At 41.0% G+C, this 16,442-nt stretch overlaps 1 protein-coding gene across 3 annotated transcripts in view; it reads right to left on the bottom strand.

The window, feature by feature from the left end:
• Positions 1 to 16,442, bottom strand: part of ZFP14 (ZFP14 zinc finger protein) — a 97,588-nt gene that overhangs the window by 46,120 nt on the left and 35,026 nt on the right. Inside the window, exons 1-4 of one of the 3 annotated variants that reach the window (XM_044256492.1) lie at positions 11,782 to 11,887; positions 3,907 to 3,992; positions 2,459 to 2,585; positions 441 to 533 (exon numbers count right to left, since the gene is read on the bottom strand). The exons of 1 other annotated variant lie outside the window; for it this stretch is intronic. In XM_044256492.1, the coding sequence (XP_044112427.1) occupies positions 441 to 533; positions 2,459 to 2,585; positions 3,907 to 3,915 (229 nt within the window). In that variant the 5' untranslated portion in view covers positions 3,916 to 3,992; positions 11,782 to 11,887. One more of the 3 variants, XM_044256487.1, reaches the window with a different exon arrangement.

The following is a 16,442-nucleotide window of genomic DNA, read 5'->3' as shown; positions in this document are numbered from 1 at the left end:
CTGTCTGTCAAATAAATAAATAAAATCTTTAAAAAAAACAAAAACAAAAACAAAACCTTTATTTTTAAGGATGCCTGTGTGGCTCAGGTCATGATCCTAGAGTCCTGGCGGGGGGGGTCCCTGCTCAGTGGGGAGTCTATTTTTCCCTCTGCCCCTCACCCTGCCTGTATTGTCTCTTGCTCTCTCAAATAAATAAAATCTTAAAAAAAAAAAAGAAAAAGATTTTATTTTTAAATAATTTCTATATCCAATGTGGGGCTTGAACTTATAAACCCAAGATCAAGATTTGCACACTACACCAGGTGAGTCAGCCAGGTGCCTCAGGCCTTGGTCCTTTAAAGAGGACTTTCTAAACAACATCAGTAGAGTGTGCCTCTTCCTAACTAGTTGGGTGGTTTCCTCTGTGATGGCTTCCCCCTACTCAATTGGCTCTCACTCACCTGGATATCGCCTCCTTCCTTTCCTCACGACTTTCCAGGGATCCTTTCCTTGCTCCAATAAGGAAATCACATCTGGCTTAGAAATGAAGCATCCTGGTTAGAAGAAAAGAGATGTAAGGTGATATGAAAATAAAAAATAAATTCAAAATTACTTTTAGTCTTAAGTTTTCAATTGACTGTAGGTCAAATGGTAATTGACAAAGCCTTTAGAACAAAGGGCAAGATGGTTAAAAAATATTCACATTAAGGTTACATAATAAATAGATTAATTTATATTCATACAAGTAATCCTTCTTGAGAGGCAACAGTGGTTGAGAGCACAGTCTGCCTGAGTTCAGATCCTGTCTCTGCCACATCCCAATTGTAAGACAAGTAATAGCACCTATCATACACAATTGTGATGACAGTTATATTAGTATACATCCATATCTAAACATTGCCTAGAATATGTACTCAGTGCTAAATATACATCTGACCCTTGAACTCTGCAAGACTGAACTGCATGGGTCCACATAAATGTGGATTTTTTTTGATACAGTATAATACTGTGGAGGTATCTTCTTTATGATTTTCTTTTTTTTTTTTTTAAGATTTTATTTATTTATTTGACACAGAGAGAGAGAGAGATCACAAGTAAGCAGAGAGGCAGGCAGAGGGGTTCAAGGAAGCAGGCTCCCTGCTGAGCAGAGACCCTGATATGGGGCTCGATCCCAGGACCCTGAAATCATGACCTGAGCTGAAGGCAGAGGCTTTATCCACTGAGCCACCCTTATGATTTTCTTAACATTTTCTCTTCTCTAGCTTATTTTATCATAAGAATACAGTAGAATACATATAACAAACAAAATATGTGTTACCTATTTATGTTATCAGTAAAACTTCTGATCAACTGTAAGCTATTAGTAGTTAAATTTTGGGGGAGTCAAAAGTTACATGCTGGAGCGCCTGGGTGGCTCAGATGGTTAAGTGTCTACCTTTGGCTCAGGTCATGATCTCAAGGTCTTGTGACTGAGCCCAGCTTCCAGCTCCCTGCTCAGCGAAGAGTCTGCTTCTCCCTCTCCCTCTGCCTCTCCCCATGCTTGTGCTCTCTCTCTCTTTCCCTCTCTCAAATGAATAAATAAAATCTTAAAAACAAACAAACAAACTTACATTTAACTTTTTGACTATGTAGAGGGTTGTTGTCCCTAACACCTATGTTGTTCAAGGGTTGGATGTATTTTATTAGCTATGATTTATTACCATTGTTGTTTTGCTGGGAGGAAAACAAAAAGCTTCTGGAGGCATTGATTCTTATTTCTTAGGATATTCACACAATGTTAAGTGTAAAGTTCTTAGATTTTGAACTTTCAATCATAAAGTAGGTAAAAGTGAATAAGTTTATTAGCAAAAGAAATGAGTTTTCTTGAATTGTAAATAAATCTTGTTGGTTCAACATATCACTGCAAATATTATGTGTTCTTTTGATAGATTAAAAACCGAGATACAGGGATGCCTGGTGGCTCAGAAGGTTGTGCCTCTGCCTTCAGCTCAGGTCATGGTCTCAGGGTCCTAGGATCAAGCCCTGCTCAGCAGGGAGCCTGCTTCCCCCCCCACCCCGCCCACCTCTCTGCCTACTTGTGATCTCTCTGTGTCAAATAAATAAAATCTTAAAAACAAACAAACAAACGAGATACAGGGTCTAGTATTTTCCTTATATATATACCAACAAATAAAATACCCATAGCAATTCTGAGTTCACACACCAAGTAAAACCTGATTTGACACAAGTAAGGCCATATTCAGCCCCTTTTCATCATTGAGAAAGGCCTGAAGACCACTTAAGGATGAGGAAGATGAACTTGCTTAAATGAGGTATTCACTTTAGAATAAAGAAAGCTAATAAAGAAAGCTCAAAACATTGACTGAGAACAGGGAGTAGAAATTTAGATAGCTTCTTGAAAGATATTCCTGAAATTTCCAAAGAGAAAAGCAGATACTGCAACAAACAGGTCTAAATTACTAGAGGCAGAGAACCTTACCCAATGAGACCAAGTTGCTGTAATTCTCCAACATAACATCTCTGTACAAGTCCCTTTGTTCCAAGTCCAGGTATTCCCACTCCTCCTGAGAGAAGACTATGGACACATCATTGAACATCACTGATCCCTGCAATGACAAACCATATAATACATTTGAAATTAAAGAAAATTTGTTTTTAAGATGGAAGAGATACTGCAGGAAATGGACCATATGGCAAACAAAAAGGCTTAGGCTAGAAGCCTTTAACATAGTGAGTTAGGAAATGAGTGTGCATGAAGCAGCATGCCTATGTGCTCTTGAAGAATCCTGTTGCTACAGGTGCAGCCTCTTGAGTACTCTGGCGTATCTTGATCATCCAAACATGTCTGGGAAAGAAAAAAATCAGTTTTCCAATTAAATAAAATATTGTAGATAAGCCTCTGCCTGTTACAAGTCTCCCTCAAAAACTCTCAAAAATATGAGGTCTTCCACTCTTTCCCCTTAAAGAACAGATTTTTTTTTGGTAAGTTTCCTTATAATATTTCTTAGAAAGGAATCTGAATACAGTTAAAGAATTTCTTCCAAGTTCATCATTGAATCAGATCATGTTGTAAGCATTTTCCCATTTATACAGATTCTTTAATGAAATTTAAAGAAACTATAATAGTCTATGTGAGGGATATGGGAGACTTAATCATTCTTCCATTTTGGTCTATACAAAACATTTAAGGTACTCCTCAGTTCTGAAGATCCACAATTACTTATGTAACTGCTCACTCTTCCTACTTGTTATCATTTTCCATCCTTCATTTTATGCATTCCTTGTTCCTGACGTAGAGATATGGACATAGATTCTGGATACTGGTGATCCAGAATCACAAAGTTATCATTCTAGACCAGCATATCCTGTTCAACTATAAATGGAATCTTGTTCCTAGTGTGTAACTCTTAGGGATTCCCAGAGAAGATCCTTGGTCTCTCTGCATACAAGACCCAACAACATCTCTGCCCAGTCCTAAGTCTCCAAAACATGAGATTTGACCTTATATTGAGGTTGAGGCCAACCAACAGCAAATCTTGTCTTATATGCTTAGAAAACTCAAATCCAGAAACCTCCAGTTTCCCTATGAGTAGTCAAATGGACCCATCCTCTTTCATTAACTCACAAGAGATGGTCAAACATTTCCCTCGGGTGACTTCATTTCTGCCCAACAATAGCTCTTAGCAGAAGACCGAGCACATATAGGAGATGCTGAATGATTTTTTTTTTTCCAAAGAATACATGAATAATGACTGGGGAAAAGGGGACTCATAAGATAGTTGTGCTAAGTAGCCTCATCCCTCACTGGACTTAGAGGACTGGGAGAAGATTCCTAGACTCTGATAGGTAGGAAATTTCAGGATAAAAAAATGTTCATAGGACATTAACATGAAGTATTTTCAGAAGGAGAAAGAAACAGTAACTTACGTGGGCCATGGTTTAGAAAGTCAAGCACTGGTCAGTCCTCCTCGGGATTTACTTGTCTGGAGAAGCAGAGTTCACAGAGGCCAGAGCTAGGGGGAGGAAAAGGAGGCTGTGAGATCAGATAGGCCTCAGAACTCCCCAAATGGCTGGAGTCCATATGTTCTTTTCCCTCCCTTGACCTTCCCAACATGTGCACACACACACACATCTGAGGGAGTCTAGACAAATCACATTCCCTCCTCAGAAATTCCAGGGCGAGGGGAGCCTGGCTGGCTCAGTCAGTATAGTGTGAGAATCTTGATCTCTGGGTTTTAAGTTCGAGCCCAACATTGAGTGCACAGATTATTTAAAAAAAAAAAAAAAAAAAAAGTTTTAGGGAAAAAAAAATAAAAAATTCCAGGGCTGACAGCCTGCTTGGATTCATCAGATACAAAGAGACAAAATGATTAGAACCAACCCTGGCAGTCATTAACCACTGTCAAACTGCTACACTGGCTGCCCTGCTGGACTGCCAGCCTGCAGCCAGGATAATAACTTCCAGAATCTTCTGGGCTCATCACACTTTTCAGTCAGAACCAACCCCCTGCTTTCCTGTTTGCCTTATTTGCCTATTTGCCTTATTTGCTTATTTCTCTTACTTACAACTAGGCTGAAAAGGTATGGGTACATGCTCTCAACAGGTAGACAGCATGTATCTATTTATCAAAGACTTTCATAGGATGGGTATTTTATACACATTAAGTGGATCCTCAGGATTGCTGTGTAGTATAATAGTATAATAATTACCTATGTGATGGGCCAGAACATTTACATTAAAGAAGTAAAACCACTTGCAGAAATTCAGTTAAGTAGCAAAGGTAAATTTGGAATCCTTATTTTTCTAACCAAAGTCAGCTCTCAATCAATTCTCTGGTCTTTGAAACCTAGAATCTCTTGTTCCATGAGCACGCATGACTCGTTAAAAAAGCAGAAATAACACGTGAAACCCCCAAAGACAATTTTTTTAGAGATTTTATGTATTTATTTGTCAGAAAGAGCACAAGCAGGGGGGGCAGCAGGCAGAGGGAAAAGCAGACTTCTGGCAGAACAAGAAGCCCGATGAGGGACTCGATCCCAGGACTCCAGGATGATGATCTAAGCCAAAGGCAGACAGTTAACTGACTGAGACAGGTGTCCCCCCGCAAAGACATTAAATCTCACTTTAAGAGTACTGATGCCCATATTAGCAAGTTTGTAAGGAAATGAATATTCTAACCTGTAGACTGTGTAAATTTAAAAGTATGTCCAAACCAACCATTTAAACCATGCACATCTTCTGACTCAGTAATTCTACTGTGGGGATTAATTCTACTCTATATATGTGCACAAGATATAAGAGTGTGCTCATAGACATTAATCATAATGGGAAAAATCTGGAAAGAACCTAAATATCCTGCAGTAGGAAACAGATTAAATAAATTATAAAGCACCCAGAGTGAAAAAGCTTCTCACTTTAAAAATGATAATACAGGGGCGCCTGGGTGGCTCAGTGGGTTAAGCCGCTGCCTTCAGCTCAGGTCATGATCTCAGGGTCCTGGGATCGAGTCCCGCATCGGGCTCTCTGCTCAGCAGGGAGCCTGCTTCCTCCTCTCTCTCTCTGCCTGCCTCTCTGCCTATTTGTGATCTCTCTCTGTCAAATTAATAAATAAAATCTTTAAAAATAAATAAATAAAATAAAAAAAAATAAAATAAAAATGATAATACAGGTCTTTAATTAGAAAGATGGAAATAGGGCGCCTGGGTGGCTCAGTGGGTTAAGCCGCTGCCTTCGGCTCAGGTCATGATCTCAGGGTCCTGGGATCGAGTCCCGCATCGGGCTCTCTGCTCAGCAGGGAGCCTGCTTCCTCCTCTCTCTCTCTCTCTGCCTGCCTCTCTGCCTACTTGTGATCTCTCTCTGTCAAATAAATAAAAAATCTTTAAAAAAAATCTTTAAAAAAAAGAAAGATGGAAATATGTCTATCACATATTGCTGAGTGAAGAATGTAAGTAGGAACAGTTGTGAGTACTGTGATCCTGTTATAGTAGGACAAAAAGACGTGTGTGTGTGTGTGTGTATACATATGTATATATATACTTATATTTGTGCATAATAACCACTAAATGCTAAGCTTTTAAAAATATGTAAGGGCATACAAATATTCAAGATGTGTAGTCTTCAGAAAAATAAAATGAACATTATGAATACATTTATAAAGTATACATATAAATCAACATAAAGAGACACTACGAGGCATCAACAGAAAAAAATCTGCAAAGATTGTTCATTTCCCCACTGTGATCTTAATTTTCTTCTTTTTGCTTGTATTTACTTCATATTTTTATATGGCAATATATACTCTTGAAATACATTTTTAAAATTTTGTAAGTAGGAAGCTTTTCTTAAAATAGGTGAAAGAGACTCACTTTTATTTTTATTTTTTTTTAAAGATTTTATTTATTTATTTGACAGACAGAGACCCCAAGTAGGCAGAGAGGCAGGCAGAGAGAGAGAGAGAGAGGAGGAAGCAGGCTTCCCTGCATAGCAGAGAGCCCGATGCGGGGCTCGATCCCAGGACCCTGGGATCATGACCTGAGCCGAAGGCAGAGGCTTTAACCCACTGAGCCACCCAGGCGCCCCCCCCCCTTTTTTTTGAGACTCACTTTTAAAGCCATCATCTCTTGAAGGGAAAAAACTGCTATATTTTTTCCTATTAGCTCCCAATGTCTGATTCAACTTTATGATTTGTAAATTTGTTCATTTATGTTGGAGTTTTGCCTAAAAAAGAATGGTTAAACATCCCCAACTGGGGCGCCTGGGTGGCACAGGGGGTTAAAGCCTCTGCCTTCGGCTTGGGTCATGATCCCGGGGTCCTGGGATTGAGCCCCGCATCGGGCTCTCTGCTCGGCAGGGAGCCTGCTTCCTCCTCTCTCTCTGCCTGCCTCTCTGCCTAGTTGTGATCTCTGTCTGTCAAGTAAAAAATAAAATCTTAAAAAAAAAACAAAAAACAAAAACAAAAAAAAGCATCCCCAACTAATGCCTTGTTTCACTGCGGTTTTCTCACTTAACTTCTTGGCTCATCCATTTGTCTTGATTCTGACCATTTTAGCCCTCCATGATGCCCTCCAAAGGGCTGCTAAATCTTCCTGTCCTGTTGGTCTCATTTTGCATCGACATCATGAGAATAAAAACAACAAGGCATAACACTTATTACATAAAATCCTTTTACCTACACAGAAATCCTCTGGATTTGGTTATTTTTTGGCACAATCTGACAATGTTTGCTGTAATCAGATGATGTCTCTTCATAGGAACTCCTAAGCTATGCTATCTGCCTTCTTCAGGGTCAACACTTAGTCTTATTCCTCTAGATGTTTATCTACCTTGATTGATAATTAGCAACTTAAGAATCACAACCATGTCATTTTAGTCACTCCATATTCCCCAAGTATTAGCTTAGGAGCAGACATATTATGAGTACTTTATAAAAAGTCTGATAATACAACCTAGAAATCCCATTTTTAGGAATTTATCCTTAGAAAAATTTTAGAAAAGTACAAAAAGAGATACATGCAAGGAAGTTCATCAAAGAATATTTTATAACCAAAAGCAGAGTACCTAACAGTAAACCAGCTAAAAAAACTAGGTTCCACAATATGATAGCATATTACACAGTTATTGACAATGACGGTACTAGTTCATGCTAATGCATGTAGGAAAATATCCATGATAAACTGCCAAGTACAACAGGTAGACTAAGAAGAATATCCACAATGTTGGGAGATGACTGACTCTCATATGTGAAGAACGCAGGCTTTGTTGTCAGGATCCAGGATATCTAAGGGTTTGACAGTTATCAACTAGGAGACTTCAGACCTGTTAATTTTCAATTTCCTCATAGATAAACTGGAGAATAACAGTATCTACTTGTTATTAAAGTTAAGTAATATAATGCATATAAAGTACTTAAAATACTTTATTATAAGCAATAAAATAAAATGAGAACATTATATCCCCCATATTCCTTGTATTTAAAAAAGTACCTTTAATTTAAAAAAACTTTAGTCCTTTGATAAATTATCTTTAATACTAGGATGCCCTTTCTCTTGCTCTTACAGTAAACTTTTTCTTATTAAAGATTTTATTTATTGGACAGAGAGAGAGAGAACTAAAGAGGGAATACAAGCAGGGGGAGTGGGAGAGGGAGAAATAGGCCTCCTGCTGACATGGGGCCTGATCCCAGCACACTGGGATCATGACCTGAGCCAAAGGCAGACACCTAATGACTGAGCCACCCAGGCGCCCCAACAGTAAACTTTTTTAGAAAAATATTTTATTTACTTATTTATTTTACAAACAGGGAGGGTAAGAGCAGGGGGAGGAGCAAAGGGGGAGGGAGGGAGGGAGTAGAGGAAAGAATCTCAAGCAGACTCTGTGCTGAGCCCCAGTGTGGGGCTCGATCTCACCACACTGAGATCATGACCAGAGCCAAAAACCAAGAGCCAGAGTTTAACCAACTGAGCCACCCAGGCACCCTTCCTGTAGTTAACTTTTTTGAGATTTTAAGGACTGCTCTTTTTTGCAACATCACTAAATTTTAGAACTAAGGTTGAGAATGTAATTCTTCTTAATTAATAATATTAGCAAAAAAGATTCATAAAAAATCAAGAAGTAGAGCAAAGCCCCTTTTGCTCTCCATCCGTAGCAGCTCCAAAGAGATACCATTTGGCATCATAAAACTCATTAAATTTGATTTGATAAGGTATCATTCTGAACACTTTAAAAACATTTGATCAAGTTCTTCTGTGTAACATGTCTTAATATTTATTGTTACTACCACTTTCTCCCCCTTGTTATTATAAATCTCTACTTAGGAGCAACCTTACATCATTTTTTTAAAAAAAGGTCTCTGATTCTGAAAAGATACCTAGTAAATATTTTCATAATCCTAAAAGGTGTAAAGTCTTCAAAGGTTTTTCAAATTAGAGGGGAACCTTTTACTCCCCTTTACTCTGTACAGACAGCAATATAATAAATCTTCTAACTGTACTGGATTTCTTTTCAAAGTGTTAGAGAGTCTTTATCTCCTTAAATAATCATTTTTTTGTGATTCTGTCTTACAGAACAAATGTATACAAGTACATAGTACACAAGTGTGTACTATGTGTACACAAGTACACATAAAAAATATTTGGAAAAACAAACATCAGAATAGTTCTCCAAAACAATGACCTGCCTTCACTTTCTTCTGTGACTGAACACAATCAAGGTAAGCAGCATTCTTAAACTTAGATAAGAATATACCATAGCAGATAGAACAGTACAGGCTTTATCTCTGCATAACTTGATCTCTGCATAACTGCATAACTCCACATTAGATATAATTCTTACAAAATATCTTACAAATCCTTAGTATACTAAAAGGGATTCATATAAAATTAAATTTTCCTGAGTCATCTTGCTCAAAAATATGACTTTGCTTAAAATTTATCATTTATATTTTTTCCTTCTCAAGATTCACATGTTTAATGACATAAAACTGCATTACATGGATGGAGTGTGATTTATTGAATAATTTCCCATTTTTAGTGGAAACTGGGTGGCTCAGTTATTAAGCATATGCCTTCAGCTCAGGTCCTGATCCCAGGCAAGCCCCACATTGGGCTCCCTCTGGGGGTGGGGGAACCTGCTTCTCCCTCTCCCATTCCCTCCCCTGCTTGTGTTCCCTCTGTCACTGCATCTCTGTCAGATTTTAAAAAAAGAAACTTAAAAAAATTTTTTTAAATTTCCCCATTTTTACAGACTAATTTTGTTATCTGAAAGAACATTCTCAGCTATTACAGTCTTTGATACTAGGCCAGTGGATCTAAATCTTTTTAGGATCATGTTTGATAATCTCATTAAATTATGGATTTCCTCCCCAGAAAAATGGCATATTAACAAGTATCTACAACAATACAAACACAATTTCAAGGGGTTTTTGGTTCTCTGAAAGCCCCAAATGGATTTAAATTACCTCTGGTTAACAATTTCTGTTCTAGGGGCACCTGGGTGTGTCAGTCAATTAAGCAACTGCCTTCAGCTCAGGTCATGAACCCAGGGTCCTGGCATTCAATCCCACTTGGGTTCCCTGCTCAGTGGGGAGCCTGCTTCTCCTTCTGTTTCTGCCTGCTGCTCCCCTTGCTTGTACTTTCTATCAAATAAATAAATAAATAAATAAATAAATAAAATCTTAAAAAAGAAAAAGAATTTGTTTTAGATCATTTGAGCTTTTTTTTTTTTTTAAACTAGGAAATGCCCATCACAATTAACTTGTTATTTTCATTTTTCCTGATATTGGAGGTGGATAGGGAATTGCCCCAGATTACACAACAAATAGCTAATGTTTATTAAATACTTATCAAGTATCAGGAGCTGTTCAAAGATTTTTTTTCTTAAGATTTTTATTTATTTATTTGACACGAGAGCACACAGATAGGGAGAGCAGCAGGCAGAGGGAAGAGGGAGAAACAGGCTCTCCGCTGGGCAGGTAGCCCAACCAGGGACTTGATCGCAGGACCCCTGGAATCATGACTCCAGCCAAAGGCAGGAACCTCACAAACTGAGCTACCCAGGTGCACTGTTCTAGGAGTTTTACACATTAAAAAAAAACCTCATGGATGGGGCGCCTGGGTGGCTCAGTGGGTTAAGCCGCTGCCTTCGGCTCAGGTCATGATCTCGGGGTCCTGGGATCGAGTCCCGCATCGGGCTCTCTGCTCGGCAGGGAGCCTCTTCTCTCTCTCTCTGCCTGCCTCTCCATCTACTTGTGATTTCTCTCTGTCAAATAAATAAATAAAATCTTTAAAAAAAAAAAAGCTCATGGAAGTAATGGCAAGTATCTGTCAAACGAATATGTGCATATAAGCACTAGATAGGGAACCTAAATATTAAGTGTACAGGACATTTAAGAAGGGAGCAAATGTCCCTATGTCCTAAAAATTAAAAATGCATTTCACATTATAAGAGGAAATACCCACTCCCTTGACCTCAACTTAAAAAATGGGCAAGAGCAATTCATTCCTCCTTCTCAGAGCCCTTTCCTTGGAGTCTGACAAGACTGAGGAAGACGGGAAGTTATGGATAACAGGCCTTTCTTGGAGCCCAGCCCAGCCTAGCTAAATTAGGGCATAAACTGAGTAAGAGGGAGATTATTACCGACCCTTCCTAGCACTAGGGAAAGGTCAGGATCACGGATGTGGGGGACGGGAATGGGACCTCACAGCAGTTTACTAGAGGAAAACTCCGTCGTTCTGAAACCTATTGCTAGGAGTTCTGAGAGGCGTGTGTGCGCGCGACTGCGTGCGCGCGCGCCCGAGGATGTGGTGCACGGGGGTTACTCCCAGGAGCCAGGCTGGGAGGCACATTCAGTTCTAACGTTCTTTCCCAAGATGGGATCTGGAGCTTTTTGCTAGGAGACTTTTCTCTGGCGCTCAGATATCTGACTGGGGGAGTGCGGGGGGGGGGGTGGTCTTCTCAGCGGGCGGGCTCGAGCGGCTACAGAACAGAATATTCAGCTGTGACGCTAAGGTCGGAGTCACACAGCCCAGGTTCTGCACCCAGTTCCGTCACACAAACGATATCAGCCACTCGTCCCGACCTCACAACCGCACAAAGTCCTGATGTCACACCCGGGCCCCGTCACGCCCACAATCACCCAGAGGCACAACCACACACCCGCTGTTCTCACAAACGCTCGGGCCTGAGATGAGCGACTCGCAAAGCTCTGCGGTGCTGCCGCGCTTCCCTTCCCTCTCCTCATCTCCGAGCCGCAGCGCCTTTCCTACAGAGGTTTGGAACCAATGCTGTGAACCAGGACTGCTCACCTGGGACGTCGCGCCTGCCTCACGGTGATGCTCGGTGTAAGCGAGAACAGGACGGAACCGGCAGGTCCACACAAATTCCCCAGCGGCTTAACCCGCCGCGCGCGGAGGCTGCTGGGAACTCACGTTGTAGGCACTGAGTGCGCCGGCGCGGCCGGCCGCCGGGAGTCTAGCATCTACCCCGCGCGTAGCTGAGTGAGGCGGAGGTTTGGGCGGGTTTCAGCCGGGGCGGAGTTCCCAGCTCTTTGTCCCGAGGAGTCCCGGCAGGTTCAAGAGCGCCGCAGGGTCGGAACCGCGGGCGCACTAAAGAGGGATGCGAATTAATGTGACATTCCCTAGGACCTACTCGGACGGCGCTATGCGTCTGTCTTTGGAGTGGTTTGGGGTGCGATTTTTTTTCACTGGGTGTGGCGGGTTTGTGTTTGAGCGGTGCTACTTCGCGGACCGGATTGTGGTTTGTGTAGATTTTGATTGGAATTGTGTATCAGGACCCAGAATGTCGTGGTAGCCTGTGAGATAATGGGTTTGACAGTGTCTGTGAACGTGTCTGTAATTGACGGAACATTTAGGTCGCGCGGTTTGGGTAGATTTTTTTCCCCCTAGTCCTTTCCTACTGACCGTGGATGGGAGTCACTCAGTGTGCGCTGATTGTGTGGCGACGGTGTGTGCTTCTGGTGTGTTCCGCGGGACTGTGACGCGGTAGGATGATTGGATGGGGTCAGAATAATCCCTCTCCTCAACCCTGAAATAGAGAAATGAATGTTGCGTCCCACCCGCCCCCACCCGCCTGCCTCTCTGCCTACTTGTGATCTGTCAAATAAATAAATAAAATCTCTAAAAAACAAAAGAGCAACATTATTAGTATGGATACATCTTATCATGAAGGCTAGCCACTGGTGAGGCAACACTGAAGTTTCTTTGAAGTCAGCCTCTCTCTGATTTCTTCCAGTGCTTCATATTTGCCTTCCCTGCTAGAGACCAACTCTTCTGCTTTACACAGCCTTGAAATTCACAGTGCCACTTGCATTGGTAGAAACAAGGTGCCCAGGGAATAGTTTTCCAAAAGTTGGGTGAATGAATTCTAATTACAGAAGCAGTGCTGGTAGCTTGTGTACAGCCGCAAATGCATTACTACTGGTGTGCTGGCTTAAGCCTATATGGTTGCTGGGTACCTGTCCAGGGAGGGAGGGTGCTGCTGCATTGGTCACTCCTTAGGTGTTGATTGCCGGACCAAAACTCATACTTGCTTAACAAAGGGTCCTCCACCCAATTCCAATGTGTTTGTCAGGGAGGGGAGTTTCTCCACACTACCAAACAATTTCAGGGGACCAGCTGGGGATCTTATAATTCATCTCAATTCTGGCACTGTCCACATGGAGAGAGCATCAGAGCTCACAGTTTAAGAGCTCTGACCTACAAGACATCCCCCAGCTACTTCAGATGCCAGTCGTGAGTCCAAGTTATCACCTGTTCTTGTGACCAACTGCTATATATTCGAGGTTCCAGTGACTTCCTCCTTGGTTTCAATAAGTTGCTCGAGTGGCTCACAGAAGTCACAGAAACATTTTACTTACTTGAGTATCAGTTTATTATAAAAAGCTACAACTCAGGGACAGGGGAAGAGAAGCATAGGGCCTCTAAAGCATAGACCCTGATCCTTAGATGTTCCAAAAGTCACTTTATCAACCCATCAAAAGACACTTTGATTGTTCTCATCACAGGAAATTCCAATTGTTTTAGGAGCTTTGTACCAAAAACAAGAGGAAGACCAAATATATATTTCTTATTATAAATCAGAATATCACACTTACTCTCCATCACCTCCGTCATGAGCAGGTGGGCTTCTGAATGTGAAGAGCTCCTCAGTAGTGGCAGACCAAGGCATTCTTAATGACTTCAAAGCCTATGAGAAATTGCAAATGTATTTGTATCTTTACAACAATGTATTCATATATCATTTAATACAGTGACAGCAATAAAAAAATAGTTGAACATAGCAATGGAAAAAGGGTGTGAACAGGTGGTTACTCAAATAAAAGATATATATATATATTTTTAAAGATTTTGTTTACTTATTTGACCAAGAGAGAGATCACAAGTAGGTGGGCGGGGCGGGGAAAGCAGGCTCCCCGCTGAGCAGACAGCCCCATGTGGGACTCGATCCCAGGACCCTGAGGCCATGACCTGAGCCGAAGGCAGAGGCTTAACCCACTGAGCCACCCAGGTGCCCCTAAAAAAATATATTGTTAATAAGCATACAGATTTATCAAGTTAGTGAGAAGAATGATCTCAAAAGAAGTGTGATTTTAGGGGCGCCTGGGTGGCTCAGTGGGTTAAAGCCTCTGCCTTCGGCTCAGGTCATGATCCCAGGGTCCTGGGATCGAGCCCCGCATCAGGCTCTCTGCTCCGTGGAGAGCCTGTTTCCCCCTTTCTCTCTCTGCCTACTTGTGATCTCTCTCTGTCAAATAAATAAATAAAATCTTTTTTTTTAAAGATTTTATTTATTTATTTGACAGAGAGAGATTACAAGTAGACAGAGAGGCAGGCAGAGAGAGAGAGAGAGAGAGAGGGAAGCAGGCTCCCTGCCGAGCAGAAAGCCCGATGCGGGACTCGATCCCAGGACCCTGAGATCATGACCTGAGCCGAAGGCAGCGGCTTAACCCACTGAGCCACCCAGGCGCCCCGATAAATAAAATCTTTAAAAACAAACAAACAAACAAACAAAAAAAAAAGAAGTGTGATTTTACTTTTTTCATTTTTTAAAAGATTTTATTTATTTGAGTGAGAGAGAGCAAGCACAATTGGGGTGAGGTGCAGAGGGGGAAGCAGGCTACCCTGAGCAGGGAGCCTGACACTGGGATCAATCCCAGGACCTTGGGATCATGACCTGAGACAAAGGCAGATGCCTAACAACTGAGCCACCAGACACCCCAAGAAGTGTGATTTTAAATGAATTATTTTGGGGCACCTCGGTGGCTCAGTTGGGTAGGCATCCAGCTCTTTATTTTGGCTCAGGTCATGATCTCAGGATTGTGAGGTTGAGCCTGGCGTTGGGCTCCATGCCTGCTTGGATTCTCTCTCTTCCTCTCCCATTGCCCCTCTACCCCTGCCCCTCCACCCGCTTGTGCTCTCACTTGGGCTTTCTGTCTCTCTCTCAAAAAAAACATGAATAAAATAAAATGAGTTCTTTTAAATTAGGCAGAGAAAATTTTTAAAAAATTTATTTATTTATTTATTGGACAGACAGAGATCACAAGTAGGCAGAGAGACAGGCAGAGAGAGAGGAGGAAGCAGACTCCCCACTGAGCAGGGAGCCCAATGCGGGGCTCGATCCCAGGGCCCTGGGATTATGACCTGAGCCGAAGGCAGAGGCCTTAACCCACTGACCCACCCAGGTGCCCAGGCAGAGAAAATTTTAAAAGGTAAGTATTAGGACAGACATGGAAGTAAAAAACAGTTACGCTCAGGAAGGCAGTTTAGTAACATATACCAAAAACCACAGATTAACTCTTAGAAGTTATTTTAAGGAAATAGTGGAGTAAATGCACACACATATATGTGAATACTTGTTCACCATGGAATGTTAATAATCTTGGAAGTAGTACATTAATAGGGAAGTAGTTACATTTGGGGGTTCCATATGTATGCTATTAATCTAGACAAAATATACTCTTACAGACTGGTTAAAGACGAGTGATATATAAGTACCTATTATTATTTCTAGATTAAATTAGAATGTGTAAATTGCCTGGATCAGCACGACCTTTTAGTATGTTGTTCTCAAGGAAAAATGAACTTCCTAGACATCCACAATAAAAGACAAAGATAATCTATTTGATATGCTCTACAGAATCTATTCAAGTAATCACTATGACTAGAACATGAAAAAAGAAAGTGAAATACATGTAAATACTGTGAGACACCATACCGGGCTTCCTGCTCAGCAGGAGCCTTGTTCTCTCTCTCTCTCTCTCTCTCTCTCCATTCCCCCCTGCTCATACTCTCTCACTAATAAACAAAATCTTAAAAAAATACTGTGAGACAGATATCATCACTTTACCCACAGATTATAAAGATCAAAAGAATCTGTCATTTTATAATCAATACCCTAATAAGAGATATTAAATGTTCAGATATTATTAGCATATTTTAAGTATTGTGAAGCATTATATCATAAAGATATTAGAGGGAAAGGAGATGAAAATTTGTCAAAGACATTTTGAAACATATGTGTATTAATGAATATTCACTCAAGGTCAATTCAGTGTGGACTCATTTTGAAATATTCAGTATTTAACTTGAATAAAATTCAAAAGATCATCTCAGTTAGGTTTTTTGTCTCCTTTAAAAATTTTTAAATTATTAATTATTTTTATTAACATGTAATGTATTATTTGCCCCAGCGGTACAGGTTTGTGAATTGTCAGGCTTACATACTTCACAGCACTCACCATATCACATACCCTCCCCAATGTCCGTAACCCAACCACCTTCTCCACACACCCCCTCCTCCCAGCAACCCTCAATTTGTTTTGTGAGATTAAGAGTCTCTTATGGTTTGTCTCCCTCCCAATCCCATCTTGTTTCATTTTTTCCTTCCCTACCTCCAAGCCCCCCACTCTGCCTCTCAAATTCCTCCTATCAGATAGTTGACTTTCTCTGAT

Source organism: Neovison vison, chromosome 7, assembly GCF_020171115.1.
Source record: "Neovison vison isolate M4711 chromosome 7, ASM_NN_V1, whole genome shotgun sequence".
Lineage (NCBI taxonomy): Eukaryota > Metazoa > Chordata > Mammalia > Carnivora > Mustelidae > Neogale > Neogale vison.
The sequence above is the reverse complement of the archived record's forward strand: the minus strand, read 5'-3'. Positions and strand labels throughout refer to the sequence as shown.